Below are 26,587 nucleotides of genomic sequence, written 5' to 3' on the forward strand. Positions count from 1 at the left end.
GTGAGAGATGCACTGAGGGGTTTAACTTCGAGTCTTTTAGTTGATTTCACACTCTTCAGATTTCATTTCTGCAGACTTGATGTAAACAGCCTGTTATTGGCAAATCCAGCACTATAGTTGCCAAAATGTGTTGAAATTCCCTTTGCCTAGATAATTCCTTTGAGTTAAAAAGGCCCTGCAAAAAGCAGACAGCTCTACTTAAAATGCACGTGTAGTTCCTTGGTGAGAAGGAAGGTCACTAGACAAGACCTTCCCAGTACATCAGTAAGAGAAGGTTAGCTAATGCTTTGACTTTGGAAAGTCCAGAGCAGGATCCTGAAGGAATGGGGTATCAGTGGAGTAATAAGGGAGTAAACATCTAAGGCATGGAGTATTGCCCACAAAGGTCAGTTCAAGGTCAGTTCAATGAGATGTATGTTTAAGTCATCTTAGGGGCTAGAATGAGGACTCCAAACTTTTTGAGGCTGGCAGAGATGGGGAGTTAGTGGTAAATTACCAAATTAATATTGGTGGAAAATGTCCTTTAATTTCTTCACATCTATGCTTTAGAGCATTGATTAGACCCTGAAAGCTGTTGGTGTTTCTTGGCCTATCTTTTGTGGAAACCATTTTTCTCTCTTCACCTCCTTTATCAATCTTTTCTATGCCCTGCCTGTTCTCTCACTTCCCCCACTACTCCTTCTTTTTCCATTTTCCCTTCTCCTTGGCATTTCCCTAAGTCTTAGTGTCCATCCCTGTCAAATATAGGTGCTTCAAAGGTGCCTTAGAGAGCTGCTAATCACTGCTGTAGATTATGGAGACAATTAGGTTTTGTTTTGTTTGTTTGTTTTATGCGGTACCTGTGCCTCTCACTGTTGTGGCCTCTCCCATTGCAGAGCACAGGCTCCGGATGCGCAGGCTCAGCAGCCATGGCTCACGGGCCTAGCCGCTCCACGGCATGTGGGATCCTCCCAGACCAGGGCACGAACCCGTGTCCCCTGCATCAGCAGGCGGACTTTCAACCACTGCGCCACTAGGGAAGCCCGACAATTAGGTTTTTAAGGACTTTTTTTCTTTAAGGCATCAGCATCCTCTCCACCTTAGCTTCATACTGAGGGTGTTGTGTTTGTACCTCTGTAGACAGACCTGGGAGAGTTGAGGATCCTGTTTTGATTGGGTAGATTTTGAGGCAAAGCTGCTTCTTTTGGTTGAGTCTCTTTCCTTACCCATCTGTCTTTTTCTTTCAACTAGCTGTGCTATTTGATGGAATTGAAAACACTGTAGCTTTCATCTGTGTGAGCAGATGGAATACATTTTGCATGAGTGTTAACTGATTCATGCATTGCATAAAGACAGCAATCTGCATTAAAACATTGTGACATTGCAAAGAAGCATTATCTAGTGTATGCTGAAGCCTGTTTGCTTATAGAGGGGTTCATCCTTTGCCCTTGCTCATGCCCTCACCAACTACCCCATAGTGAAGCCCAGACAAACCTTAAAGAAAAAAAGGATACGGCAATGGAAGAAAATGGAAACTGAGAGGAAAAAAACCTGAATACAAAAGTGGCTTCTAGCAGCTGAGTTCTTTCTTTATTTTTGTAGTGTATTGGGCCTTCAGAGGGGGAAGATATCACTGTGGGGAAGCTTCACACATGGAGAACTAAATCATCATCTCTCACTTGATCATTATTTCACTATATATTATAGACAAAGCTGTTTGGAAGTGTTTTCAGAGCATTTGACATAGTGTGGTCCCTAGTCTCACAGAGTTCTTACACAGTTTACTCAGCATGAGCATAGTTACAGACTGACTTTAAACCTGAGTTTGTGACCAGCATCAAAGTTTTCATGATGTCACCCATTTGTAGCACAAATACTCAATGGCTTTATACTTTTGTCCCTCGTGGACACTGACGTGCTTGCCACATAGAAGTGCGTTGAGAGCTTCCCTTAGTGGCCTACTAGTAGCTATTCATTTATTTCCAGCAAATGTTGTGTGTATCCTGCAGCCAAGAACATTGATCTTTATTGTCCATTTTGAGCAATTTGCTGTTTGAATGCTGTAGCACAATAAAGAGTAGCTCCATTTGCAAATGATGTTGCTACATATTTTGACCTATTTTTCCTGCAGGAGTAATAACAAGGGTAATAAAACTCATTTGAAGCTGCTGTATAAGCACACATAACTGCCTCAAATTACAGGGCAGTTTCTAAGCTACATAGGCACCTAAATCATGAAGGCCCTCTTCCGATTCCCTTCACAGTTCTAATAAGCATGGCTATGACTGTCCCAGATTTCTGGATGAGGAAAAACATTATTCTGTTGGATTATGCTGATGGTTAGTAGCTTTTTAGCTACAAAATTTCTGTTTCAGTACATATTATTTGGCTCCATTTAGCCAGGGTTTGGGTAATTTGGGGATTTGCTAACAAAAAGAAAAAAAGAAGTGAGGAACTTGGAACTCTTGCTGTCTCATGTAGTTGTAGTAGATATAGCCACAAGGGGTATAAACAGCAGATCTTTACTGAAGAAGCTTTGGGAATAGTAGTCATGGGTTAAGGGAAGCATGGATAAGAACTAGGTAATTTCACCTGACAAACCAAACTTGTACCAATTTGGCAAGAGCCTTGGTACTTCTATTATTTATGTAAGATCATGCCCTCTGACTAGCACATATCATCTCCCTTGAGGATCTCTGACCAAAGAGAATTGTGAGGAACTTTGAGTGGCCTCAGAGTGGAACCACAAAGGTGATTATAGGGTCAAAAAATGAAATTCATCTATGGACAAGTAACGGTCTTTGAGTTCCTGGAGTAGCCTGCTTCACTGCAGCATTTCAGTCTTTGTCAGAAAACGCAGTGTATCATAAGGCACATTGGACTCTGGTCTCTCTCCAAATCTTTGCCCACATAATTTGGCATATCTCTGCACACTCCCCCACCATCACACCCACACATACATACACACCTTTGCCCATGCGTTGTCCTCCCCTATTTAGAGCTCCATGTGGAGACTGACTTGGTTTAGTTTAACACATATTTGCTGTGTGATGGTGATATGCCAGGCTTTGTGCTAGACTATAAAGATATACAGAGAGGAAATTTGTCCTTAGAGAGCTGCCAGTCTAATAGTGGAGATGGATAGGTAAATAGACTAATTAGGTAAAAGGAATTTATGAGGCCTCAGAAATATAAAGTACCAACTTATAATGTAAGTTTCATTTATGTTGCTGAACCAACATGAATGCAGATTAAATCTCATGATATATTTATACAGATACGACACTTCTTCATAGGGACCTAGAAGTGACAACTGTGTCATAAAAAATGTAAAGTCCAGCAACAATCTGTTTGTTACTATTCTTGAAGGAAGTGTATCTCCTGTTTCCCCCAAAATTGCAAGTTCTGCAAGTTGTAGCAACTTGATTATGGAAGCTTTCTATCTTAAGGTGTCAAGGTTAAAATAGTATTTATTCAACTCCAGGCTCCATATGCTCAAAGCCAGAAATATCTGCTCCTGCTTATTCTGAATTCTCTCCAAAAGGAGAAAGTCACATCCAAAAAGAATTTTCCAACTTTTATACATTTGGTTGTATCAAGACTTTTGTGATGATGGGGTACTCATGCAAATATCAAATCAAAGAGTCTTTTTAGTGCCCCTTGTCAGTTAAATAACTATTTCCCCTCAATCAAATTTAATGAACACAGCTGTTGTGTCCTAGCACTGTACTAGGCTTTGTGGGAGTTATAAAAATTGTGAGTCTTAATAATCTTGTCAATTATCACATTGTGCTTTTCAAACATCTACACATCTGTGAGTTCCTTACAACATTTTAAAGCAAATCTAAAGTTAAAGTCTATGGAATTCCTTTAAGGAGCTCCCCTAACAGACTGCATCTCTTCCTTTGGCAATCTTTAGAGTAAATAAATCTTCCTGATGGATAAGCAGTGAGGTGTAGGGTGATTAACATGTTCCCTTATACGTCTCCCAACTCTACCCACTCACCACTACTACCAGTCTGTGCTAGATCCTCTCCAATCTTGGCCACACCTCCAAACCCTGACTGCTCCAAATTCATCTGTTCCTTTGGCATCATTGAGCTTGTTGGTAGTGATGAAGACTAAAAGAGGAAGCAAAGGAAAAGACTTTTCAAACAAGGACCAAACCACCATTACTCCCCATCTCAAACATTGGTTAAGGAAAGTCCCTGCTTGGAGGCAGGGTTATGGGCTTGCTAACCTTTGAAAGTTCTCTTGAGACCCATGCCTTTGTTTTTCTGCATAGACACAATGCTGACAAAAACTATCCTGTTAGCCATGTTGTCTTATCCCTCCACAGCACAGCATGAAGTACTCAGTCAATGCTGTTTAGGGCTGCACTCTTGGTGGCCTTGAAGCCCCACTTGGTTTGTTTGCTATGAGAAAGCTGGCACCCAAACAAATGACTAGAAGGACAAAACTGTGTGAATGAAAAACAAGGTTACCAAATGGACATGAGTGCAATGAGTGCCTTGTGGCCTTTTGCCACCACAAAACCAATTGAAAAGAAAGAAAGAATGCCCTGGAGATTATGTGGTTTAGATTTGCCAACAGAACGCAAAGTAAATAACTAGAAGGACTATGTAAGAACTGCCGAATAGTTGGCAGTCTTTCCACAACAGTTTCCTTAACTGCATTATTAAAAATAAAGTTTTTAGCCTAATCAAAATTACAAGGCCATCGAGGACTGTCTTGTGTTCTTTCCGGGGGAAAAAAACGTGGTAATTAACTGCTACATAATGATGGATTTTTCCAACACAGCTGTCACAACTGCTATTTTAAATCATTTGTTATGGTTTAAAATGTGTAATCCCCAAGAAATTGATCATTACTGAAATTCAGTGCTGGTTTTTCATTGCTTTAACCACCCTGAGCTTTGCATTAGACCATTAACTAACAAAAGCCAGTCATAAAGTACTATACTACTAACGGCTAATTTCTCAGTGATCATTTCTGTCCTCTTTTAAACAAGATTTAAGTTTTCAAAAATTTACACTGAAATTTCTGGCATTACAAAAACAGGTGCACTCTTTTATTCTCTCCTTTTCATCTCTCTTCTATTTATGGCCACTCCCACATTTTCCTTTTCTTTTCTTTTTCAGTGGCTGTGCCTTCATAATCTGTATTACCTCATAGTCTTTGTTCATGGTGTGTCACTCACTGGGTCCATCCTGCCCTTCAGAATCTGTTCAAATGCTATGCCATCTTCATGGTCCAATTGATATTCTACCTCTTCCAGGAAGCCTTCCCAGTTACTCTATTCATCATTCACTTAACTAGTATTCGTTAAAAGGGTCTTATATACTAGCCGTTGTGCTAGGCACTAGAGATACCAAAATATAAGACATATATTCCCAGATTTCAGGAACTTTTATTTTTTACCTGAGTTTATTGATGGAGTGACTAAATCCTTGATATGATTATGTGCTTGAGAACTAGACTTTATTGCCTTAATTTATTTTTCCATTGTAATTGTCTGCATGTAATTAATTTACCCATATATCTTATTTATCATTGTCAATGTGGTTCTGTATAATAACAGATTTGAGAAGATTGGGCCCTGCCTGGGGCAGTCACCTGTTCCCTGCTCTACTACTATCCTTCTCCCTACCCTTCCTTCTCCCTACTCTTCCTTCCATATCTACATCTATCTTCTAGATTTCCTAACAGAAATCATATTGAATAAGTGGAATAGCTATTTATCACCATCTGAATAGGTCCAAAGGCAGAAGATAAGCCAATCAAACAAAAATGGAAATCTTGAGATGTTGTGGGCCAAAAAGAAGTATGGTGGACTGGTTGGTCTGCTAGAAGTCAATAAGGCTAAGTTTCAAGTGACCAGGATACTGACAATTTGTAATTTTCTTTTGTAATCATTAAGTAATCTATAGTTTGGTTCTGGATTCCCAATCTACAAGTTGACCTTGCTTTACTACTTTTGATATATTCCCTCAAATTGGAAATAATCTGAAATGTGGTAATTTGACTTTCCAAAAATAAATTTGAGGAGTTTGGTGTTTAATGAAAGCTAGTATAAGTCCATTTGTAAACCAGAGAGTTCTTTTATGGCCATTACTTCATTTATTTTGTTACGTATACAAAGATTTTCCTGTAATGTTTTTTGTTTAAAGCAGACACATATACCTTTTAACAATGTTTTATAGGTAACTAGTGCCCTAAATTCAGGGACATGTCACATTTTATGTTCATAGGACAGATTCACAATGCTTATATTCAGCTTGGAGCCATTGAAGAGCAACAGCACAGTAATAAACTCTGTTTTTCCTGGGGGAGGCAGATGAAATAATGCTGTTTGTTTGATTATCTAAATTAATTAATTAATAAGAACACAAATCACTGCCAAATTGAAATCAACACATTGAGGAATTTATGTTCTTTCCTGGATAATTTCAAATGGTCCTGGAAAAAGAATACAAGTTTATCCTAATTACTATATTTTGCAGTACAGTCCTAGAAAATAGTACCATCATAAATTAGTAAGGGACGTTTCTTAGGACTTTATTTAAGACCTTCTTGTTTTATCATATATTTAGTCTCTTGAACCCTTTAAACTGTACTTAGACTATATTTGGGACCAATGAGTGCATGTTGTTAACTAGTCTTTGTATTTGGTTTCATTCTGTAATTGTTTCAGGTAATACATCTTAAATACTGTATATTTCTCCAGTAAAATTGGACTTGTTGCATTTTGTCTCTTCATCTCTCCACCCCGCCACCCATTTTTTTTACTCCCTCACACTTTGAGAATGCCTTCTCAGCCACCTTTACCCATTCTAGGCACCTCCTACCTTCATTATGGCTGAGGAGCAATCTCTCCTGGAACTCCTCAGACTCTAGCCCTTCCCTTCCTCCATCACCACTTAACTGTTCATTATCAATCTTGCAGTTATTTAATCGGATCCTATAACTCATTCTAAAGTGTTAATGACAAATCAATGTGTCTTTCTCAGCTAAAATTTGAATGATCAGAGAGTATCATTCCTTTAATAAAATTGAGGCCATAATAGTGATTTTATACTTTGTAGTGGGTTGTAAGGTGAATTGGAGGGGGAGATTTTTTGAGTAGTTGACCTTCTGTTGCCCCTAAAATCATATCATATGAGCTTCATCTATTAATAACTAAACTTAAATAAATTAAATGAGCTTATTGACAAGACAGACAGTTGCCTGAGGTAGAAATATAGGTGATTTGGTGCCAAATGTCAATAGGCTTGAGCCTAGAGTCAGGAATGGCTACAAACAATTGTTACTACATATCTTCTGTTACTCAAATATGAGAGGGTGAAACTCAGATCTGAGACATAAACTAGACCCCAGGCACCAGCTGAGCTTACTAACACTACACTCTGGAGCTGAGATGGAGCCCTCCAGGCCCGAGCACCCAGAGCCCTGCATGCCTCAGACCTAGTGCCTGGCCCTCAGAAGACTGCACCTGGAGGAGGAGCCAATGACAGGATGGCCACCCCTCAGGTGTCTCTGTGACAAGACGGCCACCCAGATGGCTCCTGTGCTGGAAGCCTCATGCCAAACAACCAGCAAGACAGGAACACAGCCCTACCCATCTGCAGACAGGCCGCCTAAATTTGTACTAAGCTCACAGACCCCCCCAAAGCACACCACCTGAAGCTGCCCTGCCCATCAGAGGGACAAGACTCAGTTCCACCCACCAGAGCACAGGCATCAGTCCCTCCCACCAGGAAGCCTATGCAAACCCCTGGATCAACCTCACCCACCTGGGGGCAGACACCAGAAACAAGAGGAACTATGACCGTGTGGCCTGCAGAAAGGAGAACACAAAGGCAGTAAGTTAGACAAAATGAGAAGACATAAAAATATGTTACAGATGAAGGAACAAGATAAAAAACCCACAAGACCAAATGAAGAGGAAATAGGCAAGCTACCTGTAAAAGAATTCACAATAATGATAGTAAAGATGATCCAAGATCTCAGAAATAGAATGGAGGCACAGATCAAGAAGATACAAGAAATGTTTAACAAGGACCTAGAAGAACTAAAGAGCAAACAAGCAGTGATAAACGACACAATAACTGAAACGAAAAATACAATAGAAGGAATCAATAGCAGAATAACTGAGTCAGAAGAATGGATAAGTAAGCTGGAAGATGGAATGGTGGAAATAACAGGTGCAGAGCAGAAAAAAGAAAAAAGAATGCAAAGAATTGAGCACAGTCTCAGAGACCTCTGGGACAACATTAAATGCAACAACATTTGAATTATACGGGTCCCAGAAGAAGAGAAAGAGAAAGGGTCTGAAGAGATTATACTTGAAAACTTCCCTAACATGGGAAAGGAAATAGTCACCCAAGTCCAGGAAGTGCAGAGAGTCCCATACAGGATAAATCCAAGGAGAAACATGCTGAGACATATTAATCAAACTATCAAAAATTAAATACAAAGAAAAAATATTAAAAGCAGCAAGGGAAAAGCAACAAATAATATACAAGGGAATCACCATAAGCTTATCAGCAGATTTTTCAGCAGAAACTCTGCAGGCCAGAAGGGAGTGGCAAGATATATTTAAAGTGATGAAAGGGAAAAACCTACAACCAAGATTACTCTACTCAGCAAGGATCTCATTCAAATTCGATGGAGAAATCAAAAGCGTTACAGAAAAGTAAAAGCTAAGAGAATTCAGCACCACCAAACCAGCTCCACAACAAATGCTAAAGGAACTTCTCTAGGTGGGAAACACAAGAGAAGAAAAAGACCTACAAAAACAAACCCAAAACAATTAAGAAAATGGTAATAGGAACATACATATCGATAATTACCTTAAATGTAAATGGATTAAAGGCTCCAACCAAAAGGCACAGATTGGCTGAATGGATACAAAAACAAGACTCATATATATGCTATCTACAAGAGACCCACTTCAGACCTAGGGACACATACAGACTGAAAGTGAGGGGATAGAAAAAGATATTCCATGCAAAGGGAAATCAAAAGAAAGCTGAAGTAGCCATACTTATATCAGAAAAATAGACTTTAAGATAAAGACAATTACAAGAGACAAGGAAGGACACTACATAATGATCAAGGGATAAATCCAAGAAGAAGATATAACAATTGTAAATATTTAAGCACCCAACATAGGAATACCTCCATACATAAGGCAAATGCTAACAGCCATAAAAGGGGAAATCGACAGTAACACGATAATAGTTGGGGACTTTAACACTCCACTTACACCAATGGACAGACGATCCAGACAGAAAATTAATAAGGAAACACAAGCCTTAAATGACACATTAGACCAGATAGACTTAATTAATATTAATAGGACATTCCATCCTAAAGCAGCAGAATACACTTTCTTCTCAAATGCACACAGAACAGTCTCCAGGATAGATCACATCTTGGGTCACAAATCAAGCCTCAGTAAATCTATGAAAATTGAAATCATATCAAGCATCTTTTCTGACCACAACACTATGATATTAGAAATCAATTACAGAAAAAAAACTGTAAAAAACATAAACACATGGAGGCTAAACAATATACTACTAAATAACCAGTGGATCAGTGAGGAAATCAAAGAGGAAATTAAAAAATACTTAGAAACAAATGACAATGAAAACACGACAACACAAAACCTATGGGATGCAACAAAAACAGTTCTAAGAAGGAAGTTTATAGCAATATAATCCTACCTCAAGAAACAAGAAAAATCTCAAATAAACAACCTAACCTTACATCAAAAGCAATTAGAGAAAAGAACAAATAAAACCCAAAGTTAGTAGAAGGAAAGAAATTATAAATACCAGAGCAGAAATAAATGAAATAGAAATGAAAAGAACAATTGCAAATTTCAATGAAACTAAAAACTGGTTCTTTGAGAAGATAAACAAAATTGATAAACCATTAGCCAGACTCATCAAGAAAAAAAGGAGAGGACTCAAATCAACAAAATTAGAAATGAAAAAGAAGAAGTTAAAACTGACACTGCAAAAATACAAAGGATCATAAGAGACAACTAGAAGTAACTATATGCAAAAAAAATGGACAACCTGAAAGAAATGGACAAATTCTTAGAAAGGTACAACCTTCCAAGCCTGAACTAGGAAGAAATAGAAAATATGAATAGACCAATCACAAGTAATGAAATTGAAACTGTGATTAAAAATCTTCCAACAAACAAAAGTCTGGGACCAGATGGTTTCACAGGTGAATTCTATCAAACATTTAGAGAAGAGCTAACACATATCCTTCTCAAACTTTTCCAAAAATTTGCAGAGGGAGGAACACTCCTGAGCTCATTCTACAAAACCACCATCATGGTGATAATGAAACCAGAAAAAGGTATCACCGAAAAAGAAAATTACAGGCCAATATCATTGATGTACATAGATGCAAAAATTCTCAACAAAATACTAACAAACAGAATCCAAGAACACATTAAAAGGATCATACACCCTGATCAAGTGGGATTTATCCCAGGGATGCAAGGATTCTTCAATATACACAAATCAATCAATGTGATGCACCATATTAACAACTTGAAGAATAAAAACCATATGATCATCTGCAGAAAAAGCTTTCAACAAAATTCAACACCCATTTATGATAAAAACACTCCAGAAAGTGGGCATAGAGGCAACCTACCTCAACATAATAAAGGCCATATATGACAAACCCACAGGAAACATCATTTTCAATGGTGAAAAACTGCAAGCATTTCCTCTAAGATCAGGAACAAGACAAGAATGTCCACTCTCACCACTTTTATTCAACATAGTTTTGGAAGTCCTAGCCATGGCAATCAGAGAAGAAAAAGAAAAAAAGAAGTCCTAATTGGAAAAGAAGGAGTAAAACTGTCACTGTTTGCATCCTAAAGATGCCACCAGAAAGCTGCTAGAGCTCATCAATGAGTTTGGTAAAATAACAGGATACAAAATTAATGCACAGAAATTTCTTGCATTCCTATATACTAACGATGAAAGATCAGAAAGAGATATTAAAGAAACAATCCCATTTACTGTTACAACAAAAAGAATAAAATACCCAGGAATAAACCTACATAAGGAGGCAAAAGACCTGTACTCAGAAAACTATAAAATACTGAGGAAAGAAATTAAAGACAACACAAACAGATGGAGAGATATACCATGTTCTTGGATTGGAAGAATCAATATTATGAAAATGACTATACTACACAAAGCAATCTACAGATTCAATTCAATCCCTATCAAATTACCAAGGGCATGTTTCACCAAATTAGAACAAAACATTTTACAATTTGTATGGAAACCCAAAAGACCCCAAATAGCCAAAGCAATCTTGAGAAAGAAAAATGGAGCTGGAGGAATCAGGCTCCCTGACTTCAGACTATCCTACAAAGCTACAGTAATCAAGACAGTATGGTACCAGAACAAAAGCAGAAATATAGATCAATGGAACAGGATAGAAAGCCCAGAGATAAACCCACGTACATATGGTCACCTTATCTTTCACAAAGGAGGCACAAATATACAATGGAGAAAAGACAGCCTCTTCAATAAATGATGCTGGGAACACTGGACAGCTACACATAAAAGAATAAAATTAGAACACTCCCTAACACTATGCACAAAAATAAACTCAAAATGGATTAAAGACCTAAATGTAAGGCCAGACACTATAAAACTCTTAGAGGAAAACATAGGCAGAACACTTTGACATAAATCACAGCAAGATCTTTTTTGACCCACCACCTAGAGTAATGAATATAAAAACAAAAATAAACAAATGGGACCTAATGAAACTTAAAAACTTTTGCACACCAAAGGAAACTATAAACAAGATGAAAAGACAACCCTCAGAATTGGAGAAAATATTTGCAAACAAACCAACTGACCACGGATTAATTTCCAAAGTATACAAATAGCTCATGCAGCTCAATATCAAAAAAACAACCCAATCAAAAAATGGGTGGAAGACCTAAATAGATATTTCTCCAAAGAAGACATACAGATGGCCAAAAAAACACATGAAAGTATGCTCAACATCACTAATTTTTAGAGAAATTAAAATCAAAACTACAATGAGGTATCACCTGACACTGGTCAGAATGGCCACCATCAAAATATCTACAAACAATAAATGCTGGAAAGGGTGTGGAGAAAAGGGAACCTTCCTGCAGTGTTAATGGGAATGTAAATTGATACAGCCACTATGGATAAAAGCATAGAGGTTCCTTAAAAACCTAAAAGTAGAACTATCATATGACCCAGCAATCCCACTCCTGGGCATTTACCCAGAGAAAACCATAATTCAAAAAGACACATCCACCCCAATGTTCATTGCAGCACTATTTACAATAGCCAGGACATGAAAGCAACCTAAATGTATGTCAACAGAAGAATGGAAAAAAGAAGATGTGGTACATATATACAGTGGAATATTACTCAGCCATAAAATGGAACAAAATTGTGCAATTTGTAGAGATGTGTATCGACCTAGAGACTGTCATACAGAATGAAGTAAGTCAGAAGGAGAAAAAGAAATATTGTGTAATATCGCTTATATATAGAATCTAGAAAAATGATACCAGTGAACTTATTTGCAAAGCAGAAATAGAGACACAGACGTAGAATGGATGTATGGATACTGGGGGGAAAGGGGATTGGGTGAATTAGGAGTTTGGGATTGACATATATACACTACTATGTATAAAATAGATAACTAATGAGCACCTACTGTATAGCACAGGGAACTCTAATCAGTGCTATGTGGTGACCTAAATGGGAAGGAAATCCAGAAAAGAGGGAATATATGTATACGTATAGCTGATTCACTTTGCTGTACAGCAGAAACTAACACAACAATGTAAAACAACTATACTCCAATAAAAATTAATTTAAAAATATGAGAAGGCTTCTTTTCTTATGGTAGGAATGAGAGCTAGGAAAATATTCTTCTTGCTCTGTGATGCTTGAGAATTAAAAGGTCATTCTTTGCACACAAACTCTATTTAAGGGAGCATTGCTAATCCAGTGCAGTTAGTACCTCCTGCATGATATTATTGGAATTACTGATGGTAGGAAAATCAGACCCAAAAAACCCACATTTATAGTTTAAGGTTTTCCTTGTGATTTTCCTGTATAATTGTCACTAAGACCAGTGGGAAATGTGAGATTATTTAACATTCAATCTAGAATTCAAAGCCAAACTCCTTTCTTAGCGTTCTCTATGTGTGTTTTCAACAAATGGTGTTTAAATTTTCATAAAACATACATTGTAATTGATAAAAGGCACATTCTAGAAATTGAATTTGCTGGTGCTGGTTCAACATCTCATTTGGGAGACAATCTGTTTATGACAACATGACCTTCAGCTAAGATCACAAAACAGCTTCTATGTAGTCAGTGAACCACAAGATGGCACCACTGAATAAATATTGTTTATCTCAAGATGACTTATATGTTCTTTAGATAAATGCTCAAGAATAGTGTTATCCCTCTTCAAAAGCAACATCAATCACTTCTGATTGACAGAGTGAATAGAGTATGAAAGGGGCAAATAGTAACTTTACAGTAAAGAAACCTGGCAGACATCACTTAAACCAAGTGATCTAGGTTAACTTCACCAGTGATAAGTCATGGTTATACCATGTACCCCTGACATGATGTAATGAGAAAGGCACTTCACCTCTGTGGTGTTCTTTCCTCAAACCCATGACCTCAGTCTAATCATGAGAAAACATCAGACAAACCCAAAGTGAGGGACAGTCTATAGAATACTTGACCAGTATTCCTGAAAAGTCTCAAGTTCATGAAAAATAGAAAAGTAGACTAAGGAACTGTCACAGATTGCAAGAGCCTAAGGAGATATGACAGCTAAATGGAATGCAGGTTCCCAGTGCAAGTCCTACAAAAAGGACTTTAGTGTAAAAACTGAGGAAATCCTAATAAATACTATAATGCAGTTAAGAGTATTAGACCAATATTAATTTCTTAGTTTTGACAATTGTGCCATGGTCATAAAAGATGTTAACATTAAAAGAAGCTGGGTGAAGGATATACAGGAACACTCTTTTACTGTCTTTGAAACTGTTCTCTAAGTCTGAAATTATTATTTAAAATAAAAATAGTCTAAAAGTCCAGATACAAAAGATAGTCTCTGAAATACTAAGTTAACAGGAAGCAGTTTTCCATTTATCTATTATCTGGATATTCTAGACTTCTATGGAAGCTTGCATAATGGTTAGGCATATTAACCCCATATATGGTTCCAAGATCTGGGGTTTAATTCCTCTATAGACACAGTGAGCATGTTTTTTAAACCCCACATTAGGATTCCTTGTCTGTCAAAATAATTTTGTGCAGTTTTCAAGTGAGAGAATAAATCCCAGATAATGAGGATGGAACCAAGTTGATTTTCTCTGTTCTATGGCAATTGGTGGCACCTTTTAAAGATATTCAGTTATCTCACTAATATGTGACATGAGTATGATGACTGTGTATTCCAGACTTTAAAAACTTTTGTGGTTTACTAACCATAGATCAAATAATGCAATATATGGCTAATACCTTTGCTAACAAGCCGAATATTTGTGTTGCACAGGATAGTATTTTGGCTCACAAAAACCTCTTAGAATCAAGGAAGTAAACATTTTAACTCCTCTAAAGGGTGTGTGAGAACCAGTTTCCAGCATGCTGTATTTGTGCACACAGATGTGAGTAAAATTTGACTAAAAAGTGTTTATGGGAATAATTAGAAAAACAATACTTTCTACGTCATGATGGGGCTAAATAGATTAAAATATTTATATATATTTTCTCCCAGAGCTGTAAATAAATGTGGGACTCTCCAACATATTTAAATTTCCACATGCAAGAGAATGAAATTGGACCCCTATCTTACACCACTTACAAAAATTAACACAAAATGGGCTAAGGACTTAACCTGGAGTTGTAAAGCTCCTAAGAAGAGAACATAGGGGGAATATCTTCTTGACGTTGATCTTGGAAAGGAATTTTTGGATATGACACCAAAAGCACAAGCAACAAAATCAAAAACTTAAGTGGGACTACATCAAACAAAAAATCTTCTGCACAGCAAAAGAAACAATCAGCAAAATGAAAAGGCAACCTACAGAATGAGAGAAAATATTTACAAATCATCTATCTGATGAGGGGTTAATATCTAAAATATTAATTACTTTTCTCTGATCAGTCAATAACCTACAGCATTTTCCTTTCCTTTAAAAATTCTAGTCTTTGGTAGCTGTCATGCTCCACCCAAAACTGCTCGCCTGATCCTAGACATTTCCTTATACCTTGATCATTAGTTTCTGAACTGTATCCCAAGTCCAGCCCTATTCCTTTGCTTAGTTTCTATCCTTCTAGCCTTGTGTACTAGTTTCTTAGGTCTGCTGTAACAAATTACCACAAACTGGATGGCTTAAAAGAAAAGAAATTTATTCCCTCACAATTCTGGAGGCTAGAATTCCAAAATCAAAGTGTCTGTAGGGCCATTCTCCCTCTGAAGGCACTAGGGAGGAAGACTTCCTTGCCTCTTCTAGCTTTGGGTGATTGCCAGCAATCCTTGGTTTTCCTTGACTTGTAGACACACTGGTCCAATCTCTGCTTCTGTCATCACATGGCATTCTCCCTGGGTATCTGTGTCTAAATTTTCCTCTTCTTATAAGGTCACTAGTTATTGGCTTTAGGGCCATCTCTAATTGAGTATGACTTCATCTTAACTTGATTACATCTACAAAGACTCTATTTTCAGAAAAGGTCACACCCACAGGTACCAGTGGTTAGAACTTCAGCATATTTTTTTGGAGGACACAACTGAACACAAAACACCTTGACCTGACTCTCACAGGCATGACTCCATAAAGTGAAACCAACAATCCATGCCATTCCCCATCAGTGCTACAACAATCTAACCAGTATAGCTGTTTAATGCTAGTTCTTAGGCATGAACTGGAGTTAAATCAAAGTGCTGGTGTTTCTAGAGTTACTGTATTTCCTTGAAAGTCTTCTGATCCATCTCTGACACATGGCTTCATTTACAAACAGTGACTTGATCAATAGGATTGAAGTAACCTTAAATGTATGGGATTAAATCCTATCAAACATATCAGTGGATAAAATGGAGTTTGACACTCATGTAGCATGTAACATTGATAGTAATGGTAGAGCGGGATTCTTTTTCTTTTGAGCTTCTTTGATCAGTTGGCTTTATTTTGATGAGAAAACTTGTAGGAATCATCTAAAAGCAGTATTCATATACTTCGAAGCATATGCTTTATAAGAGAGGTTTAACAACAAACTAACAATATATTTAAGTATCACTGTCCTGAAATCAAGGAATCTCGATCTTTTGCATAGTTACTCACTTGACAGGTTACCCAAGATATTTAAAATATTATACAGAAATACCATCCGTCATTTGATCATTCTATAAGTTAAAAAGTGTGGCTGTTTTTCACATGAGATCTGTGACTAGTGACAGTCCTTTTTTTTGCCCCTATATTAGTTTACTACAGTTGCAGTAATAAATCCACAAAGTAGGTGGCTTTAAACAGAAATTTATTTTCTTATAGTTCTCAAGACTACAAGTCTGCAGATTCATTCTCCCTCTGAAGGCTCTAGGGAAGAATACTTCCTTCCCTCTTCCTAGCTTCTAGTGGTTGCCAGCAATCCTTGGCATCTCTTGACTCATAGCTGCATCACTCCACTTTTTTCCTATCTTCATATGACCATCTTCCCTTTGTGTGTGTGTGTGTGTGTGTGTGTGTGTGTGCAAATATCCCTCCCTTTTCTCTTATAAACATACTAGTCATTGACCATTGTAATCCAGTATGACCTCATTTAACTTGATAACAACTACAAAGACCCTATTTTCGAGGAAGGTCACAATATGAGGTTATGGGTGAACCTGAATTCTGTGGAGATACTGTCTAACCCAGTACAGCTGAAGAATCAAATCTGCTGGAGAACTATCATAAAAGGCATTCTGTTTCAAGTTCAAGCTTTACTCATATCAATATCAGACTGATTTTTTTCTATGACTACAGCTTGAAATATTTTAAAAGGCACCAGCCACAAAACAAGAACTCTTATTCCAAACCTCTGTGTTCATTTTTGAAAATTATAAACCTGTAACTTGTACTCACATTTTCTAAGTCCAAGTACTTAGAACTCAGAGTGTTTTCAATAAGAAAGAATCTTTCAGAACTCCTGTTCATAAATATTTTTGGTTCATATGATTGAGGGCACACTAAATGGTTTAAAGGCCATTGAATTAATTATGTATCACTCTTATCTGTGATCATTATGGAAAAAACATTTTTAGTATGTGAAGAGGTGTTCAATAGAAATATCTGTCTGCATAGCACCACATAATCAGTTGGAAAAATGTTCAATAAAACATTTCCTTTTTCCCTATCTCCAGTCTGAAATTTTTACTTTTTATCTGGGTGCTTCAGTGCCATGTAAACCTAGATTAAAGATACTAAGAAAGCAATGCCTTCAAATGGCCAATCATGTCCACTACTCAAATCAAAACATAAAAAGCAAACTGCATAAATTTGCTTGATTTTTTGAGTGACATGGTTGGGGTTTCTTTAAAATGTTCATAATTTAATATTTCTGTTCTCTACATAATACCTTATAGTTAATCTCTATATAATATTTTATATTTCACAATAGGCTACAATGTTTAACCTTATTTAATTTTAATATTTTTTACTTTGTTTACTTCTTGATTGCTAGATTATATAGCCAGCATTTGATGTTTATTACTATCCTGTGTTTCAGGGACTCCATGAAAAGACTGGTGCACTTACAGCTGTTAAAGTGATGAATGCTCGTAAGGTAATATTACCTCCTATCTGTATTCTGTTCCCTTAATGGACTATGGTCTTGTGAAAAACAGCTCAGAAAATATTTTATTTGTTTTTTCCATCATTGTTATATATAATTATCTTAATCTGCATTTATTATATTTATAATTTAATATTATTTCTATCATTAGTATATTATTTTTATTATTTATTACATTTACACATAAAAAACTTCTATTCACAATGAAAGTGCTATATATTTTAGTATTCTGTAAAAATGAAAAAATAGCTGTACTCCTGTCTATTTTTAGTTGATTATCTGTTTCCAGGGATAGTAAAAAGTCGATTTCCTCTAATGTTGTGTTAATCCTCTGTTTCATCATTATTTCTTTCCCTCCCCAACCATTCGTTTTGAGAGTTGAGGACACTAGATTTTCACTGACAGGTAGAAGGAAACGAACTTGTCTGAGATGCACATTTTTCATGTATTTTCTGACAGATGCGCAAGATAGACAGTTTAATTGGCACTGTTCCTGCTAACATTCATAAAGCTGTGTCGTGGTTCATAACATATTGTCATAGAATTTGTTAAGCCCTGATTTCTGTCCTCTTTCTTTAGCATGAGTGCCTCACTTTCTCAAGATAATATTAGCATGAGCATAGCAAAGGTCAAAACATATTCACTTCACTACACCCTAAAGGAAAATTCTCAAATATTATATCTGAAAAATTGTACATGTTGACTGAGTTGTTATCAATGTCATAAACTTTTCTTTTCCAATTTGTGCAGGAAGTGAATTGCTGAAACTATTTAGAGTTGCATGCTTTTTGTTTTGCCAGTAAATGTCAAATGTTGCAAACCAACGTGAGTTTCAATGAATTTTGAGGTTTTGTGGATTTATTTTGCCCTATAAACCATGACTTCCAAATAATCAGCCTGGCGCTTTTTGAGTGAGACTCTCTAAAATACTTATTTCCTTTTTTTAACTTGAGAGACTTTGACCCACAATCTACATTTCAGATACTCTAACTTGAAATAGTTAAAACTCATGTTCAGCCCATAGTGTCAATTACCTTGTTTACTTTTTAGGGGAAATAGCACTTTACTAACATCAAATTGTAATATACCATTAATGGCAGTTAAATTTTTTACTATGAATTTGGTGCCAAGTTTCTGTATATATTAGAATCTGATTTTTTATTAAAACTATTAGTAAAAATTGAGAGAGGAATAATATTATGTTACTCTTCCATTTAGTACTAGAAGAGCACAAAGCACTTAAGAATAAATCCTTTTCAGAGTGTACCAGTGGATTTAATAACATTTTGTTCTTGGCTTTGCAGACCCCTTTACCTGAAATAGGGAGGCGAGTGAGAGTGAATAAATATCAAAAGTCTGTCGGGTGGAGATACAGTGTAAGTACTGAAAGTCTTCATTAGCCCGCAAGCTGTCTTTCCTTTAATTTTCAAGTTAAACAAGTCCCTTTGTGTTGTATCATTATCTTTAGAAGGCCACCACTAAAATTTTCTTGCCTAAAAGTGATAACATATTTATGTTTTTAACATATTCACATAGTTTCATTCATTATATGTGAACACTAGCAGCTATCAGAAAGCAGGGCCTAGAAGAAATGGTTCCCTGAACAGGTAAGCGTTGACTGCAGATGAAGGACTGAGTAAATTCACAGTGCTCTATGCCCTTTAACTGAGTAATAACAAAAGAGATGATGCGAACAGGAGTGAATTTTGCCTAAAACTGGCCTTGGCAAGGTCCTTTTTTACACCTTTTACACGGTATTCCGGACTGACTGGCTTTCCCCCCATTATGATTCTAAGAAACATTGCCATCATATATGAGCACAATGATGACTACTTTTTTGTATGTGTGAGACCAGTAGCAGACAGAAAACCAACAGGCTACCCAGCCTAAGAGTGTTCAGACATCTGACACAGTACTTGAATACATGAAGGAGTGTGAAAGTGCTTTCTACTTGAAGCTTTTTAACTGCTTTACAAAGCAATCTCTATTACTCTGATAATTTGCTTGCTCTAGAATAAGCTCTGGCAAAGGAAATTCTTTTTCAGTAGATGTTGGTGATCTAGATGTTAGTGATCTATCAAAATATTCTCTGGGCCTAAATGTAGAATTTTGCTCTTACAATATAATTGATATATTTTTTTCTTAATTGTCTGCCCTGCAGTTAACTATCTAGTAGTCAAATATTTTCAACCTTTTGTGTCTTAATAAATGCTCTCAGGCTCATTTAAAATAATCTTTTCCATTAACAATCACATCCAGAAGAACGTTCTAGTTATATTAGGAAGGTATTGGTAAAGAGTTTCATGATTGGTTTAGTAAGTACTGGGCTCCTGTTTTGTTTACAGCGTATCTTGGGAAACAAACCATATCCAAAAGTAACAGGCAGTACTGATTAATAACATGCTTTGGTTGATCAAGAATCTGTGAAATGGACTTCCCTGGTGATGCAGTGGTTAAGAGTCCACCTGCCAATGCAGGGAACACAGGTTCGATCCCTGGTCTAGGAGGATCCCACATGCCGTAGAGCAACTAAGCCCGTGTGCCACAACTACTGAGCCTGTGCTCTAGAGCCCTTGGGCCACAACTACTGAGCCCACGTGCCATAACTACTGAAGCTCGCGTTCCTAGAGCCCGTGCTCCGCAACAAGAGAAGCCACCGCAATGAGAAGCCTGCATACCACAACAAAGAGTAGCCCCCACTCACCACAACTAGAGGAAGCCTGTGTGCAGCAACGAAGAACCAATGCAGCAAAAATAAATAAATAAAATAATAATAAAATGATCACATTCTTTTAAAAAAAAGCTATGGAAGGTAAGATATGAAAATTGTTTCACCAATTTTGGTTTCATCAAACATTTGTGTTAATAAATTCATTTAAAGTTCATCTCCAAACCCTCTCTGATATTCTTTTTATAAGGAAAAACATTTTGATTCTAGAACTGGGTGAAATTTCAAAGCAAGTTTTGGCATCCTTGAGCTGCCTCTTCTTGACAAAAAGCAGGATATTCAGGCCACTCTGGGATCAACTGGCCCTGAGCCAGGAAATGCTATAGCATCATATTACTGGGATATATGTGACAGTTTTAAATTACCCACTTGGCCTGATAGATATAATGTACTTATGTGTTTCTCACAAGCTCACCTTCCTGTTAATTGAGAATGACAAACATACTAATGTTTTCCAAACATATCTGATCTTGGTCTATTGGTTTTGGGGGAGTTTACATTTATATGGGAAACCCACTCTTAAAAGTTTTTCTAGTTGGGAACTTTGTATCCTCTGATTATATATTTTAGTAAGGAAAATAAGTGATCAGCCAGTTAGCATCTCTAAATCACCCTGAATCCTTTGGGGTAAAGAGTTTGTGACTTGCACACACATCTCATTAAGTCAGGAGTTTATGGAAAGAGCAATAAAGTGGAAGTCCAGAAACATGAGTTCAAATGCCAAGTCTACCACTAAATAGCCAAGAAGTACTTGGAAAAGTAGTCTTACCTCTCTAGGCTTCAGGTTTCTCATAGGTAAAATGGCACCAGAATATTTGGCCTGCCTATAACAAGGTTAAAAGTATGGTTAAATAACTACAGAGCTGCCTAGAGCCGAGCCATTCTCCTCTTCCTGCCTGAGGACATGAGATTTCTTACCCAGAAAAGAAAAGGAAGCTCTTTGATATCAAACTACCAAACAAGTTAAACGACTCAACCTAGCCTGTGCTTCTTTTTAACCTGTTCTTTGAGTTCTTATCCTCACACCATCATCTCATTCTTATTTATTGCACTCTTTATGAGTTCATATTTCTCTCAGCAGAACCTTGGTGCTTTGCTAGGAACTGAGAGTGCCCCTGTACATAAAGAATTGCTAGGTTCTGAGGTTTATTCCTACATGATTGCAGACATTGTTACAGTTTCAAAGAAGGGCAACATCACAAGGGAGGCAGAAAGTTTAAGGGTCCTACATGGCAAGAATGAAAGCCACAAGGATCGATCTTTACCTTGTAGAAAACAGGTTAAGGAGATTCGAAGGAAACTTATTAACCAAGCTTCCTTGGAGGCTGGGATGAAACTGGAACCTGAACTTCCATATAATTCTCATGCTACAAGTGATTGTTTTATTCATTCATGCCTTTATTACACAATATGTACAAAGAGAGACTGTCATTGGGGTTTCCAACTGGAGAAATACGGCTCCATCCCCTCCCCCAAAGACATACAGGTGTCTAGATTTTTTTATAGTAATTGAATGTTTATGGATAAATCCACTGGAAAAGCCTAGGGAAATGCTAAAAAATGTTCTAGAGATGCATTTTCCCCTACCTCCAGGTCTTCAAGTCAAGGTAATTGAGGGAAATGCTGAGGAGAACTAAAGATAGTTAAAAGTTCACACATTAATTGCTTTTAATGCCAGTTGACCCTGTTCTAATTCATTGCCCAAAATAAACCAAAGGTATCATTTTTCACTGGATTTAAGAACAGGAGTTTAACTGTATCTTTAATTTAAAAGTCTTTACTTAATAACCAAGAGATCACTGAATAAATCAAAGAGGAAATCAAAAAATACCTAGAAACAAATCACAATGAAAACACGAGGACCCAAAACCAACGGGATACAGCAAAAGCAGTTCTAAGAGGGGAGTTTATAGCAATAAAATCCTACCTTAAGAAACAAGAAACATCTCAAATAAATAACCTAACTGTACAGCTAAAGCAATTAGAGAAAGAAGAACAAAAAAATACAAAAGTTAGCAGAAGGAAAGAAATCATAAAGATCATATCGAAATAAATGAAAAAGAAATGAAGGAAACAATAACAAAGATCAATAAAACTAAAAGCCAGTTCTTTGAGAAGATAAACAAAATTGATAAACCATTAGCCAGACTCATCAAGAAAAAAATGGAGAAGACTCAAATCAACAGAATTAGAAATGTAAAAGGAGAAGTAACAAATGACACTGCAGAAATACAAAGGATCATGAGATTACTACAAGCAAATCTATGCCAATAAAATGGGCAACCTGGAAGAAATGCACAAATTCTTAGAAAAGCACAGCCTTCTGAGACTGAACCAGAAAGAAATAGAAAATATGAACAGACCAATCACAAGCACTGAAATTGAGACTGTGATTAAAAATCTTCAACAAGCAAGAGCCCAGGACCAGACAGCTTCACAGGTGAATTCTATCAAACATTTACAGAAGAGCTAACACCTATCCTTCTCAAACTCACCCAAACTATAGCAGAGGGAGGAACACTCCCAAACTCATTCTACGAGGCCACCATCAGTCTGATACCAAAACCAGACAAAGATTTCAGAAAGAAACAAAACTACAGGCCAATATCTCTGTTGAATACAGATGCAAAAATCCTCAACAAAATACTAGCAAACAGCATCCAACAACACATTAAAAGGATCATACACCGTGATCAATTGGGGTTTATCCCAGGAATACAAGGATTCTTCAATATACTCAAATCAATCAATGTGATACACCATATTAACAAATTGAAGGAGAAAAAACATATGATCATCTCAATAGATGCAGAAAAAGCTTTCGACAAAATTCAACACCCACTTATGATAAAAACTCTCCAGAAAGTAGGCATAGAGGCAACCTACCTCAACATAATAAAGGCCATATATGACAAACCCACAGCCAACATTGTTCTCAAAGGTGAAAAACTGAAACCATTTCCACTAAGATCAGGAACAAGACAAGGTTGCCCATTCTCACCATTATTCAACATAGTTTTGGAAGTTTTAGCCACAGAAATCAGAGAAGAAAAAGAAAAGGAACTCAAATCAGAGAAGAAGAAGTAAAGCTGTCACTGTTTGCAGATGACATGATACTATACATAGAGAATCCTAAAGATGCTACCAGAAAACTACTAGAGCTAATCAATGAATTTGGTAAGCTAGCAGGATACAAAAGTAATGCCCAGAAGTCTCTGGCATTCCTATACACTAATGATGAAAAATCTGAAAGTGAAATTAAGAAAACACTCCCATTTACCATTGCAACAAAAAGAATAAAATATATAGGAATAAACCTACCTAAGGAGACAAAAGACCTGTATGCAGAAAATAATAAGACACTGATGAAAAAAATTAAAGATGATACAAACAGATGGAGAGATATGCCAAGTTCTTGGGTTGGAAGAATCAACACTGTGAAAATGACTATACTACCCAAAGCAATCTACAGATTCAGTGCTATCCCTATCCAACTACCAATGGCATTTTTCACAGAACTACAACAAAAATTTTCACAATTTGTATGGAAACCAAAATGAGCCCATATAGCCAAAACAATCTTGAGAAAGAAAAATGGAGCTGGAGGAATTAGTCTCCCTGACATCAGACTATACTACAAAGCTACAGTAATCAAGACAGTATGGTACTGGCACAAAAACAGAAATATAGATCAATGGAAAAGGATAGAAACCCCAGAGATAAACCCATGCACATATGGTCACCTTATCTTTGATAAAGGAGGCAATAATACACAGTGGAGAAAAGGCAGCCTCTTCAATAAGTGATGCTGGGAAATCTGGACAGCTACATGTAAAAGAATGAAATTAGAACACTCCCTAACACTATACACAAAAATAAACTCACAATGGAATAAAGACCTAATGTAAGGCCGACACTCTCAAACACTTAGAGGAAAACATAGGCAGAACACTCTATGACATAAATCACAGCAAGATCCTTTTTGACCCACCTCCTAGAGTAAAGGAAATAAAAACAAAAATAAACAAATGGGACCTAATGAAACTTCAAAGCTTTTGCACAGCAAAGGAAACCATAAAGAAGACGAAAAGACAACCCTCAGAATTGGAGAAAATATTTGCAAATGAATCAACGGACAAAGGATTAATCTCCAAAATATATAAACAGCTCGTGTAGCTCAATATCGAAAAAACAGACAACCCAATCCAAAAACGGGCAGAAGACCTAAAAGACATTTCTCCAAGTAAGATATACAGATTGCCAACGAACACATGAAAGGATGCTCAACATCTCCAATCATTAGAGAAATGCAAATCAAAACTACGGTGAAGTATCACCTCACACCGGTCAGAATGGCCATCATCAAAATATCTACAAACAATAAATGCTGGAGAGGGTGTGGGATCCCTCTTGCACTGTTGGTGGGAATGTAAATTGATACAGCCACTATGGGGAACAGTATGGAGTTTCCTTAAAAAACTAAAAATAAAACTACCATACGACCCAGCCATCCCACTACTGGTCATATACCCTGAGATAACCATAATTCAAAAAGAGTCATGGACCACAATGTTCATTGCAGCTCTATTTACGGTATCCAGGACATGGAAGCCACCTAAGTGTCCATCAACAGATGAATGGATAACGAAGATGTGGCACATATATACAATGGAATATTACTCAGCCATAAAAAGAAACGAAATTGAGTTATTTGTAGTGTGGTGGATGGACCTAGAGTCTGTCATACAGAGTGAAGTAAATCAGAAAGAGAGAAGCATTTACTGTATGCTAACACATATATATAGAATCTAAGAAACAAACAAAAAAATAGTCATGAAGAACCTAGGGGCAAGACGGGAACAAAGACGCAGACCTACTAGAGAATGAACTTGAAGATATGGGGAGGGGGAAGGGTAAGCTGGCACAAAGTGAGAGATTGCCATGGACATTTATACACTACCAAATGTAAAATAGATAGCTAGTGGGAAGCAGCCGCATAGCACAGAGAGATCAGCTCAGTGCTTTGTGACTGCCTAGAGGGGTGGGATAGGGAGGGTGGGAGGGAGGGAGATGGAAGAGGGAAGAGATATGGGGATATATGTATATGTATAACTGATTCACTTTGTTATAAAGCAGAAACTAACACACCATTGTAAAGCAATTATACTCCAATAAAGATGTTTAAAAAATAAAAGTCTTTTTTTACATACTACAAATATATTTCACTTTGTACAATAATAGTATTCCTGAAAAGTTTATATAAATTGAACTTTTATAGATGCTGTAGGAGAGCTTTGTTTATTTACAATGAAATGAAATTTATAGCTAGTAGGAATTCAGACCACTTATCTCTCTAGATAGATAGATAGATAGATAGATAGATAGATAGATAGATAGATAGATAGTATTTTTTTACATATTTACCACTGTAATGATTAGGAAAATAATGAATTTCAGCATTTAAAAAGATAGGACAAATCAAACCAATACCTTTAAACTTCAGTCAATCACAAATTAATCAAGGCAGTGTGGTGCAAGCATAAGGATAGATACATAGATCAGTGAAGTAGAACTATTTCCATATATCTGTGGTCAACTAATTTTTGACATGGGTGAAAAGACAATTCATAGGGAAAGACTAGTCTTTTCAACAAATGATGCTGAGTCAACTGGATATCCACATGTAAAAGAATGAAGTTAGTCCCCTACTTTATATGAAAATTAACTCAAAATGGATAAAAATCCTAAATTTAAGAGCTAAACCTATAAAATGTTTTGAAGAAAAATTGGAGTTCATCTTCATGACCTTGGATTTGCAATGAATCCTTACATATGACACCAAAAGTACAATCAACAAAACAAGAAATTGATAAATTGGACTTCATCAAAATTAAAAATTTTGTTCCTCAGAAGGCACTATCAAGAAAGTGAAACGAGCACGTGCAGAATGGGAGGAAATATTTGCAAATCATACACTTATAGA

At 36.7% G+C, this 26,587-nt stretch overlaps 1 protein-coding gene across 1 annotated transcript in view; it reads left to right on the forward strand.

Moving 5' to 3' along the window:
* NRK (Nik related kinase) overlaps positions 1-26,587 on the forward strand; it is a 163,809-nt gene that overhangs the window by 58,555 nt on the left and 78,667 nt on the right. Inside the window, exons 3-4 of the mRNA XM_065900975.1 lie at positions 17,811-17,867; positions 19,181-19,252. Of these exons, the coding sequence (XP_065757047.1) occupies positions 17,811-17,867; positions 19,181-19,252 (129 nt within the window). The remainder of the gene's footprint in view (positions 1-17,810; positions 17,868-19,180; positions 19,253-26,587) is intronic.

Source organism: Phocoena phocoena, chromosome X, assembly GCF_963924675.1.
Source record: "Phocoena phocoena chromosome X, mPhoPho1.1, whole genome shotgun sequence".
In the NCBI taxonomy this organism is placed as follows: Eukaryota; Metazoa; Chordata; class Mammalia; order Artiodactyla; family Phocoenidae; genus Phocoena; species Phocoena phocoena.